The sequence below is a fragment of the Malaclemys terrapin genome, chromosome 15, assembly GCF_027887155.1.
Source record: "Malaclemys terrapin pileata isolate rMalTer1 chromosome 15, rMalTer1.hap1, whole genome shotgun sequence".
NCBI lineage: Eukaryota > Metazoa > Chordata > Testudines > Emydidae > Malaclemys > Malaclemys terrapin.
Genome location: NC_071519.1, coordinates 21603292 through 21625911, shown reverse-complemented (window position 1 = coordinate 21625911; position 22620 = coordinate 21603292). Strand labels below are relative to the sequence as shown.

Here is a 22620-nt window from a genome sequence, read left to right as displayed (position 1 = left end):
AATACTTAGGGTCCAATCTTCAACTGTAACTGGAGTGCTCAAAGTCAGCCTTTTATTCCTGTACTGGCCAAAAATAAAATCAGAGCCCTTTTTTTTAAACTTTGGAATTGAGTGCATATGCTTGTGTGAATAATCTGTATTGATGTTACTCTGAGCGTCATGCTCTCAGTAGGATGTATTATGTGTTGTCTTGCCTGGTTACCCGAACCTAAACGAGGGGATTGGTTTGTTTTATTGTGCAGTGTCAAAAAAACACGGCAAGCTCATCACTTTCCTACGAACATTCATGAAGTCGCGCCCAACGAAACAGAAACTGAAGCAACGCGGGATCCTGAAAGAGAGGGTGTTCGGCTGCGACCTGGGAGAGCATCTCCTCAACTCCGGCCATGATGGTAAGAGAGAAACTCCTGAGTTCCTCATTCATACTGATGCTTGGGCCTTGTTTAAAGGGTGATTTTTATCATGGTGGTTTAGTATCTTCACGGGGAGAAAATACCTGTTCAGTTCCCAAGGACTGTTAAATATAGCAGCTAATGGCAGAACAAGAGCCAATGGCTGGAAGTTGAAGTCTGACAAAATCAAATTAGAAATAAGGTGCCCTTTTTTAACTGAGGATAAATAGCCATTGGGACACACTGGCGAGGGGAGCGATAGATTCTTCTACTCTTGAAGTCTTCACATTAAGCCTTTATGGAAAATACACTTTAGTTGAACGTAAAGTATTGGGCTCAACACAGGAGTAGGGGGATGAAGATCCATGGCCTGTGTTACAGGAGGTCAGACTTGATGATGTAACAATCAGTTCTGACCTTACAGCCTCTGAATCCATGGGACCTGATTCTCTTTTCGTGCCTGTGAACATGAGGTGAACCTGGAGTCAGTGGAGTTACATTGTTATGAACAAGCTAAAACTAGGCTCCCAGTTATTGCAATGTATTTGTTCATGGCAATGTCCCTGATGTGCTAGACACTTTCCAGCAAGGACAGTCCTTGCCACAAGAAGCTTGCAGCCTACGGAGAGACAGACAAGTAAACAGAGGATGGGGAAGGGTAACCACAAACAGATTGTTTTTTATACAAGTCAGAATCCCTGTAGGCAAATGGTAGAGAGGATTAGGAAACAGACTTGGAAAGAATAAGTGGCATTACAGTGTATCTGATTTCTAATGCCTGTGGTGTTCTAATTTCCTATTCCTATCCATTATCTTTACATGATTCCAGCTCAGTCTGCAACTGGGGGTCTTTCCATCTGCCTTTCCCCCAGTCCCATAAAATACACAGTGTACAGGATCTAGTTGGATTTTACTTTTGACTTTAGAATTTTGCTTCTCTCAAGTCCATAACAAGCCCATTGCTCCTCCCCTTCCCTTGTCTCCCCAACAGCTACTAAATCAAAGTGTCAGGGAAGGGGTGTCCAGTCCAGGAAAAAGCCCCACCTACTATTTCTCTTCTTAGGATAGGTTTGTTTGATATGATCTGCTCTCTCATCTCACAGTGACACCTCTGATCAGAGGCTGGTGAATCAGGGAGGCACCAGAACTGCTGATGACCAAGCCAGAGAGGGGGAGCTACTCAAACGGATTCTTTCACAGTTCAGCACTAGTCAGAAGTCGTTCACATACACAGTCCCTTCTGGTGATGGCTGTTTAGGAAAGCAGCAGACCAGTATGTAGCGGAGCAGCCAGAGTACCCAAAGCAGTTGAGGGCATCAGGAAGGTAGCAAGGGATACAGCATCATTTCCAGCTCTCTGTTTTTGTTTCCTTCATATTTTTCCTCTTGCCTAACCAAATAGATTGTGAATCTGGGCAAGTGGTTGACCTCGTATGTCAAAGTCCATACTGCCATGTCTTATGGCTTTTGCCTTGAGGCTGAAGGACAAGGGGGCAGTGAAGGGGGGTTTCTCTGCTGAATTTACTCCAGTTGTACTTTAGACTCTTTGCTCGTACAGATGGCTTGAAGGGTAGAGGCTGGTGGAGGGCAAGCTATGTGTTGCCTTAAATGATTCCATTTGGGGAACAGCAGAGTTTAATCTTGTCTCTGTCAGTTTTTACTGCCAGTTTTGGTGGACAGCATCAAATTGTACTTGTGAAATCAGGACTGTGCCAAAGCTCATTGGTTTGTTAATTGGAGCCAGTGAAGGTCGTTATAACTGGGTCTGGAAAAGTCTGAGAGAGCCAGAAACTGGATGGTTTGGAAGCAGAAACTGTACTAATGTCCCATTTAAGAAATGGATCCAGGATAGCTAGTTTACGCCACCTTGTTGCTGTAGAATACTTTATTTTATCTCCAAGTGGGAGAAATCAAGGCGATCAAAAGGCGTGCAGAGAGCGTGAGTCGCGACTGGGCAAAGCAGGAATTCTGTTTAATCCCCGAAGTCCCCTCTTGTTCACTTGAGTTGGGCAAGACTGAAGATGATTTATTAAGATTCATAAGAGACAAGGGGCAGATCCTCAGCTGGAGTAAATTGTAAGAGCTCCAGTGATGGCTCATCTGTGAGAATTGACACCATCTCAAGACCTGCCCCCAGGTTTTTGGAAAAAAAAAAAAAAAAAAAAAAACCCACGGCACAATCCTCCATGATTATGGCTGTGCTGCGTTCGGGAGGTCTCTTCATCTATGCAGTTTCCAGTTCTTTTCAGCCTGGACTTAGTAACTCTTTCACAACTCCCTGGAGCAAAGCAGATCCAATCGGGATGTTGCTAACAGGGGCACATCTCCATTTCTCACAGCAGGGTTGGGGTTTTTTTCTGTGTGATTCAGCTCCCTGACCCGTATTCCAAATGAGGTAATTCTAGGGATTAGTTTTGCAGAGACATTTTTGTGTTCTGGTGAATCAAACTATGCATACGCACAGACAGCATTTTAAGTACCCCTCGTTCTGAAGCGCTAGATAGCTCGGTCTCAGAGCAAATTGCTAAGCAGAACTGGTTGATCTGCTTAAAGGGGAATTGTGATGAGAACCTAGATGGGTAAGAGCGTGGACACAGTAATATCCTTTCATCTGTGAGATCAGACAATAGCTCAAAAATGTTTTCAGAGTAGCTGCTACCCTGCAGTACTTCATACGTGTGTGGGTTTTAGCTGATGAGATGGCAAGGGACTTGTTTACATCCAGAAAGCATTTGATAATGTCTCAATTCACACACAAAAAAATATCATTTTCGTTACCCAAAAGTGTCTGCATGGCTTAAGCAAAAAGTTTTAGGACAAAATATCTTCAAAACAGGCTACAGCACATTCACATGCTCTCCAGGAGTGCAGAACTGAGCTGCTGTTGTGCTCTGCATGTTGAGAATTGTAGAGTCCCTGCTGCTCAGCTGACGAGGTCTTGCCTTTCAAGAATTTATCTTGGAACAATCTGAGCAGTTCCAATCCCATGCCTCTGAGATGCTGCAGGCTGCCCTTTGTATAGGTGGGTCCTATTTTCTTTACAACACCCAGAAATGTGCTAAATGCTTTGTAGTAGAAGGAAAAGTTAAATTGGCAATCTGCTGTCCCGATCCTGCAAACACTTGAGTTACTTTCCTCATGTAAGTAGTTCCTTTGAATCCAGTGAGACTGCTTACATGATTAAGTGTAAGTATTTGCAGCACTGGGCCTTCGTTTTTTGACATGGAATGATGAGTGAGAGTAACAGACAGACAAAGAGGAGCAAAGGGTAAGGAAGATGAAGGTTGCAATAGATTACTTGATTTAGGGAAGGTCACATCTTGATGGTGTGTGTACTTAGTGTTTTAAGCTTTAATATTAAACGGTAAACCTTGGTATATATTGACCATAGCCAGTGCAGATGGCTGTGTTTTTATTAATGAAAGTCTAGAATACAACTGGTATAGGGTAGTGGTGGTATAAAACATTTATATAGCAGCATCAGTTTATAAAGGAGTTTGCAAACAGGTGAAACCCATTACCTGCCACAAAGAGTTTACAATCTAAATGAGGCAAAGAAAAGGGTGGAAATGTGGTTCAGTGGATAGGGCACTGGACTGGACTGGGGGTCAGAAGACCTGGGTTCTATTCCCAGGTCTGCTATAACCTTTGGCAAGTCTTTTCATTTCTCTGCCTCAGTTTCCTCTATCTCCAATTATATTTACCTTCTTTAGTAAATTGGTTTGAGATCTAGAACGAAGAAGTGCTGTGTAAGAAGAGTTAAACATCTTATTATTAGACAAGTCGTAGGACAACAGACCAGCTGTGGAATGACCAGAGTTATCTACTCACAAACTTGTGGTCCCATGTGCACAGGAAGAATGTACACTTCCATGTACACTGGAAGAATACCTGTCTGTCCACCATCTCTACATTTGAGACCAGCAACGATGCTTTAGCAGATATCCCTAGATTTAGGGCACAGAGTTCTCAAAAGAGAGCTCTTGAGTCTGCCAGTTTTTCTTGTTGGCATGACAGAACCTGTGTCTGTCACCCTTCAGGGCATAATCCATCTATTTACTCTGACTTCTTTTTAAGGGAGGTGTCTGTGTAGTGAGCGTCTGTTGCAGTTGGGTGGGGTCAGTAGTTGGTTGTTGTTGACTTTATCCATTTGGTATATGGCTGCAATTTGTTGTTCTTGTATAATTGGGTTTGGGCCAGCAGGTTACATTGCACACTATTTGGGCAAATTGCAGGGGGAGGGAGAGAAATAAAAATATAATCTTTGTAATAGAGAATATTGCTTCTTCATAGCCTGATAAGGCAGTATTGCCATCATTAGGTGATGACCTTTGGCAGTTCTAGACTCTGGAGAAGTAGGTCGTGGACATGCTTCAGATTCCTCTGAAGGAAGTCTGGGCTTCCCATCGTGGACATATTGCATGCTTCTGCTTCAGCACAGTTAGCACTGCCAATTAATGATGCGCTTGTTGAGCCAGCCAAGACCATGTGGCAAACTCCAGCAGCGGGACCCCCTACATGCCAGTGTTCCAATAAAAAAAATACTATGTACCAGACAGAGATTGAGTTTTTGTTTTCACACCTGGCACCAAATTCTCTGGTTGTGGATGCAGTTAATAAAAGGCAGAGATGGCATATTCATAAAGCTACCCCATATAACAAGGACCAGAAGTAACTGGACCTTTTTGGTTACTCTTCAGCAACAGTTACAGTTCAGGATTACGAATCATTGGGCACTGATGTCAAAATATGACTACCTGAATTATGAGAAGTTTAATAATGCTTTTATTGGCCATTTACCACAGGAACATCGAGATCAGTTTAGTGTCATAATACAGGAGGTCAGCTCTTGACGAAGGCATCTTTGCAGGCTTCACTTGATGTGGCTGACCCTGCAGCCAGGTCTATTTCTGCCACAATGGCAATGAGATGAGCTTCCTGGCTTCAGCTGTCTAGTTTCCCCCAGGAGGTTCAATCAACCATTGAGGCCTTACCATTTAATGGCCACAAGCTCTGTGCAGACGACTCACTTCATGCCTTAAAGGACTTTTGGGCTACACTTAGATCCTTGGGGATATATATATATGCCTGCAAATAAAAGGAAATTCAGCAGTTCTTCATCTTCACAAAGATTCCGTCCTACTCAATTTTCTACCTTCTGTAGACCATCTGAACTGCCAGCTAAGTGGTTGGGATTTTTAGAAAAAGAAGACGACTACCTTGACTGCTTTATCCCAGCCGCCAGTATCTTCCAAACACCAGTTTTGATGGTATGGTCAAGAGTCTCAGCCAACCAGTAGTCAGGGTGAGTTTCTGAATTCAATGACGGTCAAGGCTTATCTCCCTTCTGCCGGGTTTCTCGCTCTAAAGAACATTTCCCAAAGAATGCTGCTCAGTCCTCAAGTCCCAGAAAGGCCATGTCTGCACCAAAGATGACAACTTGCATTTTTGTAACACAGAAGGTCAGGTTATCGATGTCTCCAGGTATGGCCAAGGATAGTTTATGTGCCCAACAAACAGGTTTCTGTACTCAGCTGGGTCCTACTGTCAGTCACTCATTTAGTGAAAGGACTTCCTGGGTTTGTGCAGGAATCCTGTTCATCCAGAATACCCCTATAAGTCATGATAACAGTGGACACTTCTCTCTTGGGATGGAGAGCACATTTGGGCTCTCATGCAGCCCAAGGCAAATGGTCACAACAAGAACAACGCTTGCATATCAGTCTGCTAGAACTGAGGGCAGTCATAAATGCTGACCTCCACTTTCTTCCCCTAATCAAAAACAAGTAAATCAAGTTCATGAGGGACAACATAGCTTGTACGTATTATATCAGTCATCAGGGAGGAGTGTGTTCCCCCTTGCACTGCACTGCAAAAATGAAGCTTTGGAATTGGTGCATATCCAACCAGATAATCATTTTGGGTTCTTACCTCCCAGGTAAGTTCTTAACCTCCCCTACGAGTGGCTGCACGTTTTACTAGGTCACAGTCTACGTCTGAAGCCCAGTCAAGGACATTCCAGTTGCAGAAATCTGCAGAGCTGCAACATGAACCTTGGTACATGGTACATACGTTTTCTAGCCATTACACTTTGGTTCACGCGGCTAAATCAGATGCTGCAATAGGCAACACAGCCCTCTCTTCAATGCTGGACTCTGTTCTGAACCGCCCACTTTGTTAAGGGGATACTGCTAGGGAGTCACTGGAAGTGGAGCACCAACAGGGACACGACTCGAAGAAGAAGGCGGAGCGGTTTCTCACCTTGTGCAGTAACTGGAGTTCTTCAAGATGGTGCCGCACTACCCACCTTCCTTCCCCACTGCTTCAGAGTTTCTCTGTGGGACTTTGCGGCAGAGAAGGAACTGAGGATGGTTTGCTCACACAGCCCTATATAGCTTCAGTGCGGGGCAGGAGGATGTGTAGGGCATGGGCTGAACGGACGCAGCTACCAAAAATCTGCAATCAATGGTGCAAGGCGCATGCGCACCTGAAGTGGAGCACACACATCAAAGAACTCCAGTCACTGCACAAGGTGAGTAACCTCTCCTCGACCTTACTGCTGCAAAATGTACCATCCCTGAAACAGGGAGAATATATATTGATGCAGTTGATTTTTTTATTTATTTTTTTTGTCTTCCTTCTATTTGAAACCGTTTTTGAGAGGGAAATGTATAGGGTTTAAAAATTGAGACTGCAGTTTTCAAAATCACGTAGGGGGATTTAATTTTAGCAGGAACTGGATATCCAAATCCCCTATATGGTCTTGAAAGTTTCAGCCTGAACCTCTGTAGGAGACAGGGTCCTTAGCCTGCCATGTTCTAAGCCTTCTCAACTCCACTCACTTCCAAGGGAAGGCTTTTAAACCAAGACAATCCTGCCTCCTTGGAGTTTCTGATGACATCACCGCCTGTTCTAGTGCCGTTGGTGGTTTATCATCACCAGGGATCCCAGCTTCCTTATGATTCGCCAGATCCCCATTGTTTATATAATATTTTCAGTGATAAATTGTTGCAGGCTTCCAAACGGGAAGAATATGGTTAGTAAAAGGGGAGGGATAGCTCAGTGGTTTGAGCATTGCCCTGCTAAACCCAGGGTTGAGAGTTCAATCCTTGATAGGGCCACTTAGGGATCTAGGGCAAAATCAGTACTTGGTCCTGCAGGTGAAGGCAGGGGGCTGGACTCGATGACCTTTCAAGGTTCCTTCCAGTTCTAGGAGATGGGATATCGCCATTAATTATTATAATTATTTTAAAACAGGTTAGAACAAGAAAGGATCATCTGAGGCAACATTTCAGCTGGGATGCTCTGTGTGGGCAGAGTAAAACGAGCTCCAGTCTCATTTTTCCTTTAGCTCAGACCTTGCAACCTATATGTCATCTCTTCGGTTCTTCACATTCATTTCATTAGTCCCTTGATTTTGTTGTTAATTTTTAATTACAATAGATGTCTGGCTGGCTGCCCTTGAATCTTGGCCAACTTGAGGATAACCACAATTCGGGGCCTTGCTTTTAGGGGTTAGAATAATCTAATCCTACTTTAAGTCTGGTTTAGTCCTTTCTTGAGGTCCTAACATTTACGACCTGCATTGGCCCTGTTTACGCTGCCTCTTCTTGCTTTTATTAGAGAATAAGAAAACAATGCGGAAAACTGCAAATAAGCAATAAGGCAAAAATTAATTCAAAAAATAGAAAGCTATGTAAAACCACAAATGTGTCTTGCTTCTGTTTTCTTTCTCTTTTTAAAAATTGCATAAATATGTTAAAAATATGAACAGTCTGTGAAATTCACCTGCCCAGTGTATCTTTGAAATGTTACAGAGGCCCAAGTGTAATCTTTACTCACAAACTGACCTTTATGGCTAATTGTTTTCAGTCTGGAGATTTTTCTATGAAACTGCCATTTTAAAGATGAATGCATTTAGATTGCAAGGTCTTCGCTACAGAAACTGTCTTTGTTATGCTTGCAGAGCATCCAGCACATTGGGTGCCACTGTAATACAAATAGTAAATAACACTAATCATGTGAAAGTGTAAAAATCCTGGAGTTTAGTTCCAAAACACTTCAGGTTTGACTCTTAGCAACCAATATCAATGGATTTGTTTAAGCAGCAATTTTTTTTTTTATTTTATTTTATTTATTTTTTTTTTTAACACAAAGAAAAGTTTTGCCCTGGATGCTTTCAAGTGGGTTTTCTGAGACTGAGAAGTCATTAACCAGGACACAGGGCGACTGACACATTTATTCTCTGTGACTTGCACCATGCATTTATCAGACCAGACTTATTCCATCTGTCTCTTATGACCCTTAATACTCATTTCCTGTCAGTATTATCTGGCACACTACAGAAATGTTGTCGTCTTATACAGTTTTGTGTAAATCTGTTTGAAATGGTATTTATCACAATTCCACATACACTTTGTAAACTGGAGGAAGTGACTTGTAAAAGGTGCATTATGGGGCAGTCATTTGGTGAGGCTGTTTGGAATAGTTTTACAGCCCACTTCAGCTTTTTTCTCTTGTGGGTTCTAATGCCTTCCAGCCCCTTTGTTTATATTGCTGTTCTGTTTGGCTAGATTTTACTGCTGATTTCAATGTGTGGCCTGGTATTTTATATCCTGGAACCTGCTGGTTGACATCAGATATATGCAAATCTAAAATCACATTTGTTGCAGCTTGCAGTCATTTGGGGATGATCTGTAATGATATTATAAAGGGAGATCAGAGAGAGAGACAGAGTTTAGTGAAACATAGGTGTGATCTTGTGGTCTGAACAAAGGACTGGGAACAATGCACACCTGAGCTCTAATCCCATCTCTTATACTTCCTCTGTGACCTTTGGGCAGGTTACTTAACATCTCTGCTTCGCTTTCCCAATCTTCAAAAAGGGAATAATAATACATATTTTGTGTGGCCTATTTTTATGTATTTATATATATATTTGCTTCCTTAGATTGATAGGACTGTGAAAGCGCATTTTAGCAAGTTAGGAGCCTAACTCCCATGGAAAGTCAATGTGAGTTAGGCACCTGATTCACTTAAGCACCTTTGTAAATCCCACTAGGTGCCTAGCTGCATCTCTGGGCACCTGTATCACTTTGGAAATCTGTCCCTATGTGCCCTTGACACAGAAATCATAACCTAGAAGCTGAATCCAGCAGCAAACTCCACCCTATGATAGCAATAACCAGCTAACCCATACAGCAGAAGATTGGTGGGGACCCCACCTTGCACAGGCGCACTCATCTCTCCAAGGGCACCACTAAAAAGGTGAGCGTTGGTATCTTTGAAGGTCAACGGTTTTGAGTTATTTCGGTCCAGTTTCCATAGTCAATGGGCACTTGTGTCCTTGCCCTCTTTCAAACCAATGAATCCCATGCTCCTTTTGGCTCAGCTTAGCATTGTGACGAGGCCCCGCTGTGGCTTTACTGCTCTTTGAGAGGGGATCTTCTGAGCTGTATGAAGAGGGAATTGAGAAGGACACATAAGCTATTAAAATTACTAAAAGGAAAACTCCCTCCACTCCTTTCCAGCCTGCCTCCTTTGGAGCGGCTGAAAGTAACAACCTTGATAAGAGAAATTCCTTATGCCTCACCTACGCAGAGGACACAAGGGGCTTGGTAATTAATTTGCATTTTGAAATACCAGTGCCACGAGGAGAATAAAACATGGGAAGAAATATTTCATGCTGTACAGCAACAGCTCGTATGTCTTCTCCTCTGTTTAGATGTCAAGAATGGTATTTTAGTTCTCTTTAATTAATTTTTTTTCGTGCAGTAAGTTTTAGGGACCTGTCCATGGAACACTAAGACCTGGTCTGCACTTGAAAGTTTTACTGGTATAACTATTGCTGTTAAAGGGGTGTTTAAAAAAAAAAAAAATTAAAATAGTTGTACCGATAAAAGCCCTAGTGTGGACACATTTACACCAGTATAAAGGTGCCTTATACTAGTACAGTTATTCCCCTTCCTGTACAAAACGACTTTATAACGGCATCCATACTCAAGGCTGGGGAAGGGTGCACTGATTACTGTACAGTTAGTGGTACGACTGTCTAGTGTAGACAGAGCCTGAGGCTTCAGGTAAGCACATACAGCACATGCTTAAGTCCCATAAATGTCAGTGGGGCTTAAGCATGTGTGGTTAAGTGCTTTCCTTAGTGGAGCAACAAGACCATCCAGCCTTAAGCAGATTTCGTTGTAGAAAGCGGATTCCATTCCTAGGCACCACAAGGTCTCTCTCTGCTCTTGTAGCTGTCTCATTTCTATTTTATAACCCTCTTTGCCATTACCTTAAGACCTACAGTACAAAAGTCACTCTGTCAGATAAGAGAGATATATTGCCAGGAAGTAGTCTAGTTGACTTAGACTTTATCTTCGTTCTTTAGTAATATGTGTATTTTTAACGTGGGTCATTTCATGCAAACCCTACAGCATCTTGAAGGAAGTCCATGTTTGTGGCTTGATCTTTTATTTTTAAAGTTTGGTAGCTCAAGGGAGGATGTTAGGCTCAGGATTTAGGAGTGAACTGCGGGAGGAGATGAGTAAAGTTATCTGAGTATGTAAGAGTAGAGGGTGGAATGGGACTGCATGCTTATAAAACGTCACCTGCAGGCCACTTTCTGGCTTGGCATGGATGGGGTAATAAAAAGGGAGTAATTCACACTTTCAAATCTCACCTTTATATAGAAGTGCATCCCCATGCAATTGTGCCTTTATGTGGGCAGGACAGCTGGGAGGGCAGGTTTAAAGAAGGAAAAATAGGCTACTGAAACTAAAATGGATAAACAGCTGAAAAGCAGAGCTGGTTGCAAAATGGTAACAATTTTGTGAGAGTGAGTTTGTGTTTTTTGACGATTTTTAAAAATTCCGTATCTTCCAAAAATTTCAGTCAGCTTCAATGAAAAGCACACAAAGTACCTTCAGTAAGCTGTAGTTAGAGGTGAGTCAGCTGGCACGGGCTACCTTTGGGTGTCTTAATTGCAGTGTAGACTTACCCTATGACATCCAAAATAAGATGGAGAGGGAAGTGGGAGTAAAAATAGCTGTAGTATTTCATCAGCTGTTGGGGATGTGTCTACCAATGGTATGTGGGTTCCTAACGGAGAACAATTATTAGTTGTTATCTTCCCATCTCACTGCCTTACCGTCTTGCTCCTTCATTTAATTGCTTTTTGCTAAGCTTCTTCGACAATATTGGAACTTAATGACAGCCATAGTTTGACAGCGTTTGTTTAGAAGGTTAGCTACAGTATGTACAACAGTTCAATTTATATTCATTGTTCCTGTTCGAATGATCATTTAACTTTTTACAGTCATTCGCTCTAGGGGAATTCAGCTGAGCAGCTGCAGTTCTAGGCGATATGGTCCGTTAACCAGCCAAAAGGCCCTGGCTTGTGCAGTAGTTGACCTGATTGCTGAAATACTGTAAAAATGACATTGCTGCAGGGGAACTCGGTGGGAGGTCTCATTCCCCAGGTTGAACAAATAATTCAGATTCCAGTAACGCACACAAAAAACAACATCCAACAACAACCAAAAAGACAGCGGCTAAGGTTATGAAAGATTAAAAGGGGAAAACAAAGCGAGGTTAGAGGACTGTAAAGAGTCTGATTTCAAGATGAATTAAAACACCCTTGAAAATGAGAGCTATAAAACTTTCACTTCATCCTGAGGGGAAGAATTAACCCTTTTAGTCCATGAGTAAAGAAAATAAAAGCCCAAGGAGAGATGCTGTAAAACTCTCAAACCCACTGGGAGATGCTGAAGAATGAGCTGAAAAATTCCTTGAGTCACCCCAGTGATAAAACATACTGGGGTCTCCTTTGGTAATGCTTCCACATTCCCAGGCTTCTCCGGTTCAGTGCCTGGAATGTCAGTCACTTGGGGCCGGCAAAGGGAGGGAGAGGTGGGAATGGGATGCCTGATCCGGGAGCAGGCGATCCACAAGTTGCTCAGGGCCTCACAGGATGTGGATGTTTAAATGCAGCAATTATCAATTAACTCTATCATCCTGAAGTGCAGGTGAGGTGGTTGTTTCTTTGAGTTGTTTCCCTGAAGGGGGATTATCTGGTGTCCGGAGGTTGGACATGATATTGCCCAGAAAGGGAATAAAAACAGTGCACGTTGTTAAGCTTTTGTTATTATTTATTTGAATTATGGTGACGCCTGGGAGCTCCTGTCATGGATCAGGGCCTCATGGTGTACTAGGTGCTGTACAAACAGATGGTCCCTGCCCCAAAGTGCTCACAATAAGTATAAGGCAAGAGACAGATGCAGACAACAGGAGCCCAAGCACTCAATGAGACAGTACTAGTCATCGTGATAGGGAGTAGTCTCAGGACACCAACTGCCACTCTATTGTCAGATTTTTGGTAGGCAGCTTTAGTATTAGCTTTGGCTGTTTTTACTGCAATTTCATATTTCTTGTTGGTACCAGAAACATGCAGCTACCAGGGACTGAGGAAAGATGGGGGTTGGAGGGGAAAAATTAAAAACGCTCATGTAATCTTCCTGTGGGGCGCCCCCCCCCCTTTTTTTTTTTTTAATACCAAACTAAGGTCATCCTGCCATAGGGTGACCAGATAGCAAGTGTGAAAAACCGGGACAGAGGGTGGGGGCTAATAAGCGCCTATATAAGAAAAAGCCCCAAATATCAGGACTGTCCCTATAAAATCGGGACATCTGGTCACCCTATCCTGCCAGCAAAAGACTCTTTTTAACTACAGTTATGTCAGGGGACCTAATTAACCACGTGTTTTTAACCACATCTCCAAGCCATGCTGCATCCAGAGCTTTAGCACAGTTCAGTAGATGTTCAGTGTCCCATCTCTGCTACAGGATGGATCAATGCGGTAGCCAGGTCAGGAGACGAACACCTAGCCTGATCCAGTGGAATTTCTGATGTGGCTGGGCCCATGGTACTTTGATTTTGTGTTTTTGCCCCATGCTGACTCTAATAGCACGATCCAATCTCTTGGTATGGTGAATAAGCCAGTACAGTAAATGTATTGCTAGGATTATATCCCACTCTTTGCATCAAGTCAAGGAAGGAAAAAAAAACAACAACCCAAAGTGTCAGAACAGGCTGCTCCTGCAGTCTAATTATGACTTACATACCGTACTCCCCATGCTGTCTGTTTATACAGCTAGAGGAACCCCAGGAGCGCAAAGCCATGGAAACATGCCAAGTTTGTTCTCTGTGACACCGGATTTTGGTTAGGCAGCTCGGGCCGGTATTCTAGGTCAGGGTTTTCAGCCAGGGGTACGTGTATCCCTAGGGGTACGTGGAGCTCTTCCAGGGGTTATATCAACTCATCTAGAGATTTGCCTAGCTTTACAACAGGCTACATGAAAAGCACTAGCAAAGTCAGCACAAACTAAAATTTCATACAGACCATGACTTGTTTATACTGCTCTATATACTGATATGTAAGAACAATATTTATATTCCAATTGATTTATTTTATAGTTATATGGTAAAAATGAGAAAGGAAGCAATTGTTCAGTAACAGCGAGCTGGGACTCTTTAGTATTTTTGTCTGATTTTGTAAGCAAATAGTTTTTAAATGAGGTGAAACTTGAGGGTACACAAGACAAATGAGCTTCCTGAAAGGGAGACTGGAAAGGTTGAGAACCACTCCTCTAGGTTGCCCTTCAGCGGAAGGTGAAGATCCCAAGGCACTTACAGGTTTGAGCAGGAGGTAACCAGTTCTGGTCAATGCCTTGCTCTGTAAAGAAGGATTTTATTTCCAAGGCTCTATGGGGTAGAAGGGGCTCCATTTGCCCAACAGTCTCTGGAAAGCAGCTTGAGATACTGTGAATATAGAAGGTAAAACACCAAATTGCAGACTGTCCTATGTTTCATGGTACATTAGTCTGAGATGCATCTGTTTATTTCTAGGGAGCCACCGAAAATGTCTGCTCCTTTCCTTGCCCAGGTTGTTCATCTGCTTCTGTGCCTGATGTGAAGCAGAACAGCAGTAGAGTGGATGGGGGGTGGGGAGGAGGAATAGGGCATCTAAGTTCAGGTGTTCCTGGCAGTTGGTATATATTACTTAATATAAGGGAATTTGCCACATGACCTATTCACAATCTGTGTCACATGGCAAATTGATAAGAGTTGGCATCTTGTGTAAGAATAAATCTAGATCATTGTAGGAGCTGTGGCAAGAACGTCTCCTGCTGAGGAATCCACAAAAATCTGAGTTTTCCCATGAGGATTTGATGATGCTTAGATGGGTCTGATCCTAATTTCCTGTCTGGGATCATATCAAGTCTCATTTCCCTGTTAAAGGGGAAATTGCTCCTCCCTTAAATCCAGCGGGATGGATAGCTAGATCACACGGTGGAAGTTCAGTTGTATTGGGAAGCCATCTGGAGAGAACTGGTTGGTGAAGTGCCCTGAATGTTACTGTAACCCTGATCACTGGGTCTTACTTTCAGTCCAGCCTTATCTGTGTCTTCCTTTGTACCCAGTTTTGCACTGCGGTTTCAGTGGGTTCATTGTGTCATGTAGCTTTCTAAATCCTGGGATGCTCAAATGCATCAGTGCCCTGCACGTACAGAGATCAAATTACTAATCATAAAAATGCAGGTAACCCTGGGGTAGAACATGGTATTTCTTTAATTTCTTTAACAGCATAACAGTTTAAACCACGTAGGTGAGGAGAATTTCATACTGAATTGAAGCTGCAGGAAGAAATTTGGCTGGACAGAATGAAATTGCTCAATTTCAGATTGGCCAGGATAGTGGCGTTAACACCATGGCTTGTTTGTAAGTGTAGATCTTCCATAACCACAGTTGGTGAGAACCTGTTTTGTATCTCAGCTGAGAAATGGCATCTCCTGCAACACAGTTCCCCCTAACACCATGCTTCAATACTCACTTTAAGGAAAGCATGCCTGCTACCAGTTACCAGCAGTTATTTCCTACACCTCCTTGGTTTCCCATCCAAGTAGCAACTAGGGAAGCAGCCCATCTGTGCTTAGCTTATGAGATCTGACATGATCACAGGCCCTCAGTAACATGGTCAACTAAACACTAGCCCTTTTTTCTTTTTAGTCCCCCAGGTCCTCAAGAGCTGCACCGAATTCATTGAGAAACACGGCATTGTGGATGGAATATACCGCCTGTCAGGAATTGCGTCAAATATCCAGAAGCTACGGTATGATTGCATTATATTCGATGAATCCCAGCACATGCTCATTTAAATGCTCTGGTTTCAGAATCCTAGAGTTCAGTGATGACAGGCCCGTGGGTGTCTCGGAGAACAGATGGGGAGGTACCATCACAGCAGCTCCCCAGTGCTCGCGCCTGCTTCATGAACAGCATGCTGAAGCTCTGGAACATTTAAAATCCCACCTCTCTCTTTTTCACAGAGGTTCTGAAGTGAAATGACAAACTTTGTCTATGTGACAAAGTGTGACTGGTTTAACTTAAATCACCTTTTTAAACCAGTTTATTAAACTGGTGCAAACACCCTGTGTGTAGGTCCTTACTTCGGTTTAAGGGCAGAATATTTTGATTTAGCTTAAACCTGTTTCCAGTTGACTTAAATTAAACTTTAAAAAAAGGCCACTCTTAGTCTGAAATAAGTGGGTCCTCATGGGTTTGCATTAATTGTAACTATATCAGTTTAAACTCCCACCTTAGTTTATACCAGGGCAGGTTTCCCAATAGACAAGGCCTTGGCAATGCTTAGACATTGCCTGTCTTTCTAGAATATCATCAGCACATCTCAGATGGGCAAGGAACCCCGCACCCTTGCAGTGGAGGTTGCTAGCTGGAGGAACTCATTCTCCTTTGCCTTCACCTCACTCCATCCCACTTCATTTTTAAATAATCTCTTAAAATTCTCCCTGCTCCTTCCCCAAAGAGCTTATCTACACCTGGAGTTATTCAGCAACAGCTATTCTGAAATAACTATTCCTGAATACCTCCGTGTTCGGAGTGTCTTGTTCTGCGTAGGGGATCAGCAGTTCAATTTACATCTCATGGAGAAGTGAGCATCAGCAACAGCCATCCTCCACTCACCCCTCCCAGTGGCCTGATTCACTACGGCTAGTCCCTGGCTAATTGGAAACAGGAATTTCCATGCACATATTCTAGTGGGAAGCAAGGCTTGCCAGCCCTGGCCCTCTAAGTGCAGCTTTTATTTCATAAACATTTGTGCTTTGGGTTTCTCTCTCTCTTTTCCTCTCTCTGTGAAAACCAAGGGAATGCACACGGGTTTTCTTCATGTGGTTCCTGGCTCTGTTCATTCTTGCTGGGCTCTGTAGCTTGCCTCCAAGGAATTTCTGCACACAGTAGTTTTGATGTACAGCAGCTGTTGATAGGCCCTGATGTTCAATGTTGCTTATAATTTCAGTTTCCAGGCCTTTGAAATTTAAAGGGGGTAAAGTTTTCATTTTGGCCCACGGCGAATTTTACCTAGGCAGCTCTCAGTCACAATCACTGGGGTTAGAGATGTAAATGGCCTGCAACAGTGTTGAGAATAGACACTTTACAATACAAGGGCGTCTGCCTTGTTACGGGAAATCTGATTTCTGGGCTAGCCAGTCAGATGTAAACGCAACCGATGATGCCTCGTAAGAAACCATCCCATTTTGGAAAAACGTGAGTTTGCAACAGCACAAGCGTGACTCTTGTGGCTTTGGCTCTAAGTCATTTATTTCTTCTGTGAAGCATGCTCTTGTGTTCCTTTGACTCTGATTTGTTTTTGGTTTTCCTCCACTGCCACCCCTCCCCCACATCTGCCTTTCTCATCTCTAGCCACGAGTTTGACTCGGAGCAGATCCCCGACTTGACTAAAGATGTTTACATTCAAGATATCCACTGTGTGGGCTCCCTCTGTAAGCTCTACTTCCGCGAGCTCCCCAACCCCCTGCTCACATATCAGCTGTACGAGAAGTTCTCAGTAAGTACAAGCCGATACCTTGGTTTCCACGGATTGGGCAACGTCATTGTGGGTTTGATCAACAGGAATGACAGAGCCACCTGTTTTGTAAAGCCTGGTAACGGGGGCCATATAAGATTCTCAAATGGATCCTGCTGAAGATCTTTCTTTCCCTTTATGTTTAAAAAGGGTTACCTGTGAAAACCGGGCTCTCAAAAGCATTAGCTTAGGGCAGATACCGTTTGGGCATGCTATTCTAACAACCCTGCTGCTGAACCCAAACTAGCAGCCACACACTGCTGTGCTTGCGTCCTGCACTCCAGGCTCACAGTGCCCTGTGCTGTTCCCTTACTGGGATCCGCGTGCAGTTGTGGCAGGGCACAATACTTTGCTCTAGACTTGCAGCACCAGGAGGGAGGCATGAATGATTGTGTGAATCCCCATAGCATTTGAGGAGTACCCAGCAGAAACTACAGATGGCGCAGCCAACAAGGGAGGGCACTGGTAACATCTGTTGCTGTCCTCCTTTGGGATGAATGTCACCCTCGCTGCAGCACAAAGTCACTCTGTGCCATCAAGGTGCAACTTACAGCTCCCGGGCCAGCTTCATTGAATTTTGCCTTTAATGTTAGTTGTACACAGGCCCACCTCCTCAGCACACAGATACCATGGTGAAGGGGGCAGCCTAAAGGCTTCGGTGGGAAGGTAAATCCTACAAATCTAAATGCCAGCAAACTGCGCGCCATCCAAACTGTTTCATTTGCATTATCAAACGCCCAATGTTCGCACCTTAATTTGTTGTTTTGTTCCAGGATGCTGTGTCTGCTGCTACAGATGAAGAGCGATTGGTTAAAATTCATGATGTCATCCAGCAACTACCCCCACCGCACTACAGGTTAGTGTGTGTAGCTTTACCCCACCTCACGCTTTCATTCTTTTTTCTGCTCTGACAGTGCACCAGGGCCCTAGCTTTCCATCCTCAGCCTGTCCAGGACGAAGGTCACCAATGCAGACTAAACTGAAATCACATTATGCTAAATATTGGGACTTACGCTGCAGCACGATGGTGTCACTTGTTTGGCCGTTATACAATCATCACTTATGAAGGGAAGGCTGATATTATTGTGTGCTTTCTGATTTTCCCCACCTAAGATGGCCGCATTCTTCCTGCATAGTTGAGCACACTTGGAAGGATTGCTGACTGCATAACATTGACTTATATTTTAATTAGATCAGTAACGACACATACTGTACATACATCTTATCTGCCTTACTCTATACAGCATGCCAGGAGGGGATGAATACAGAGCCCATCACAGCCAAGTAGTCCGATTTCATTATGGAGAGAGGAGGTGGGCGGTGAGACTTTGCCCAGGATATTTTTAATGAGGACAAAAACCGTAGGTTGAAGTAAGAGGGAGAGGAATGAAGCAAGTAGCAGGAGAATCAGAACTTTGTCAGGGGTTTGCCCAGTTCATCTGGTGACACAGATGAAGATGCAGCATCTGAAATAATGTGAAAAAGGAAGCACGGCAGAGACACTAATCTAAGTTGCACGGAGTTCAGCTGTGGCAGTACATGTGTTTAACTAGCAGGGTTGACAGGGAAGTCGTTCTGCTGACAGCAGAGAGGAACTGCTCTCCCACGTGCATGACGGAAAGGGAGGGAGCATTTGGGAATTTGGCAGTCGGAAAAGCAGCATAAGAATCTGAACCTCTTTTTTTTTGTCCTAGTGAACTGCCATGCCATGCTGCAGCCCCCCCAACCCCTCTCCTTTCCCCCTGGGACTCTCCCCAGTGTGGCCTCAAATGCCCTCAGTTATACCGTAGACTATCCCCACACTGGAGTGTGCAGTAACTGGCTGGACCATGCCTGTTTTACAGGGGCAAGTTGTTCTGTCCTGTTGGCAGGGTGGGCAGCATGGCCTTTCTGATGGTTGCTGTGATGTCAGTGTGCCATAAAGCGGTCTCAAGGGTGACCCTAACTACTTACACCATTGTGGGACAACCTTGTACCCCTTTAGGCCTTAATTCACAGGGTTTTTTCCTATTCTGTGCCTGTTTCCCGTTTACCTTCATGTGCCCCAGCCGCCTCCTGTCATTCATGGCAGGGGGCTGGGGATACCTCAGCTTCCAGTCTTGCTCCTGTTCTGTGCCCATTTACCCTGGCCAGTTAGGTCTAGGAATGGCCAAAGTGGAAGGTTCAGATTTGATGGCACCAAAATATCGTGGGCAGCTGAACCAGGAAGCAGCCCCTCTTCTTCTGGGTCTGACTCTGGATCGGAGCCTTAAGGGCAAATTTGGCTAGATTCAACTCTGAGCTTTCCTCTCCCTGCTCTCACACTGAAATTCAGAGTGGGTTGGATGTGAGGTTCTTCCTTTGATCCATCTCAGTGCCTGGGCTTTCGTATCGCCACCCGATCCCATCTGCACTGGGAGGACAGAGTAGCTCTGTAGTTAAAATCTCCCATGAAAAGCCCCATTTAGGAAATCCCCATCAATCTAAAGCATGTTGTTGTCTTTCCCAGCCCCGCCTCACTTATTTAAGCTGTGACCGGTGATGCTTCTGTAATCACTCTCTGCCCTAATGTCTGATTCTGATGTATCAGCCTTGTTCTCAGAACAGAGAGGGGGCTAGGAAAGGATAAAAACCCAGGTGAGAGATAAGGAGGGAGTGAGAGCAGTCACATTTCACAGGAGATAACTCTGCTGCAAGTGTTCCCCCTAGTGGTGACTGGCAGAGATGGTGGTTCACTTGAGGTTTCCTCCTAAACATTCCTGAGGCTTGGCTGTGCAGCCTTTTTGGAAGAAAAGAGCATTTTTATTCTTCTAATAATCGTCGGCCAAGCAAGAGTTTCCAGGCTGCTGATGGTAGGGCTTGGCAGCACAGGCTATGGAAGGGCAGTGCAAGTCTCGTGGGGTTTTGTCCATTTCATCGCCAGTAAATGCAGATATTTTAGCATAAGGCTTTATCCCTACATGTCTTTGCACAGGGCACGTGTGCAAAGAGAAACCAGGCAGGGAAGAAATGAAGACAGGACAGGTCTGGGGAGACTTGAGATCCTGCACTCAACTCACCTCTTAAAGTTTATTGTGCTATTACTAAGTGATTGAGCAGACTTGACTTGGGGGCTGCACATCAGCACTTGTGTTAGTGTGAGAGCAGGTTCTCTTGTACCCTTAGTGCTCCACACCAGCACCATGGAGCACTGACCCCCACTGCTGGCTGTAATAAAAACACTTAGTTCCTGAAAATTCCCAAGGGTGCTTGCCATCTGTGCTGCTGAAAAGTAATGGTCTCTGAGTGTGTAAATACAGGGTGAAACTTTCCAAGCTTGTATCTTATTTAGATGTATAAATATATATCTGCAGGTGTCCATCCCATAAACTGAAATACACAGTACAAAATTTAACAGAGATCATCCTATCTTGGTGCTTAAAGCTGGGATTTTCAAAGCAGCCTCCCACTAAATGCTACTCGGGTTCCTAAATAAAAGCATCGTCTACCTTACACAGAGAGAATAAAATAAACCCCTTCCCAAAAGCCTGAGATAGGTTTTGCAGCATGCCCAAGAAGTTATCAGACCCAGGCTCTGCCTGAGCAAATGTTTTATTTCTGTTGCACAACATTGTGGTAGAGCAGCCAAGTAACGAACTCCAGCGTGACTAGCTGGTTCTCTAGCCTGTTAAGCTAGTGAAGTTGCAGGTATTTTTGCCTACATCAAGTTTTTGCCCGCCCTTGTGTTCTGTTAAATCTAAGAAGTGCATATGTTTCTTCAATTTGACAGTCAGGAGACCCTGCTGTAATTATCTGCCTGAGGCAACGTTTTTGTCTTGCTTAGGGCACATCATTCCTCCTTTTGCTTCCAAGCAAATACCAATTAATTCATTGTGTTTTTCTGTGCGGCCAATTGCAGCAAGGCTTGCTAATGGGGGTTGAATGTTTGCCTATCGGTTAACAGATTTTTGCATCTCGTTCTCATTTTTCAGGACACTGGAGTTCCTAATGAGGCACTTGGCTCATCTAGCAGATTACTGCTCCATCACAAACATGCATACCAAGAACTTAGCAATTGTCTGGGCGCCAAACCTACTAAGGTACTTCTCTTGGATTTTCTCTCACCTTTACATCTGAAACACGCTTCAAACCTGTTCTGCCAAGTAAACACTGCATGCTGAGGTTATTTCATGCTATGTTCCCAAGAGGATGCTAAATGTCAACACCCAGAAAAACCCCTATGGTTTTGATTCTTCAATTCTTATTCAGGCACAACTGCTATGGGTTTTTCAGTGGGAGATTTTCCGGAGAAAGTGCTTTGAGACTGGACATGTTGGGCCAGGTCTTCTACTAGCATCATTCTCATTGACGTCGGTGGAACTACAGCAGCTGGCCTTGTGGGCCCACTGGGCCTGTTTCACCATTGTAACTCCACTGATTTTGACAGAATTACTCCTTATTTGCAGTAGTGTAAATGAATGGAGAATCAGGCCTACTTTTTCCCTCCAATGTCATTTTTTTCCTCTCCCTCGGTTAGACGTGGATACTGTCTCCTTTGGTCATGCAGGAAAACTGGTTCCATTCTGTGGCACCACTGACATTAAACTAGACAGACTGCTGCACTGGGATGTGATATATATACTAGTAGGTTTCAGGGGTGCTGAGAGCCATTGAGCCAAACTGTAAACCCTATATATGATGGAAACCACTTCAAGCCAGGAGGTGAAGCAGCGCCCCCAGCACCTCTAGTAGGTTTCAGACATATGTAAATGATCTTGCCAGACCCTTGGATAAACTTTGACATGGGAGATTCCAGAGGGACAATCTTACAATGCCATCACTAATTTCAAAACCTTACTTAAAACACGAAACAACCAACTCCCCCCCCCCCCCTTGTTTTATTGTGCTAGTTTCTGGACTATCCAATTACCATCCTGAGATATCTGAGTCAGAGAGTCCCTCATGGGCAGTTAACGTGTGTGAGCCAGTTTCTTCTGCCTGGCGATTTTCTCTTGGTTAAGGCTACTTTTGAATGTTGGTGGGCTAGTTGGAGATTTTCTTAGCTCATGGGGAAAAGTTTATTTAAAAGGCTACAGTGAGCTTGTTCATGTAATTGCATTGTCAACTTCAAGTGCACATGGAGGGAAAGGGACAAAACAGGCAAGCCTTCGACATGCAGCTCTATCACTCACCTCAGTCTGGGCCTGCAACAGCTGCTCCTCCCTCCGCTAGGGGGACACTGTTGCCATTGACATCGAGTCAGATCTAGACTGAAGTCATCACAGCACCAAATTCAGCGTGATGATTTCTCCAGCTCTTTGAAAACAAAGGGAGTTAC

At 44.0% G+C, this 22620-nt stretch overlaps 1 protein-coding gene across 5 annotated transcripts in view; it reads left to right on the top strand.

Moving 5' to 3' along the window:
* Positions 1-22620, top strand: part of ARHGAP32 (Rho GTPase activating protein 32) — a 475360-nt gene that overhangs the window by 432686 nt on the left and 20054 nt on the right. For all 5 annotated transcript variants that reach the window (XM_054049530.1, XM_054049531.1, XM_054049529.1 and 2 more), the window contains 5 exons: positions 243-392; positions 15452-15554; positions 17162-17306; positions 18098-18180; positions 21275-21382. In XM_054049530.1, the coding sequence (XP_053905505.1) occupies positions 243-392; positions 15452-15554; positions 17162-17306; positions 18098-18180; positions 21275-21382 (589 nt within the window). The remainder of the gene's footprint in view (positions 1-242; positions 393-15451; positions 15555-17161; positions 17307-18097; positions 18181-21274; positions 21383-22620) is intronic.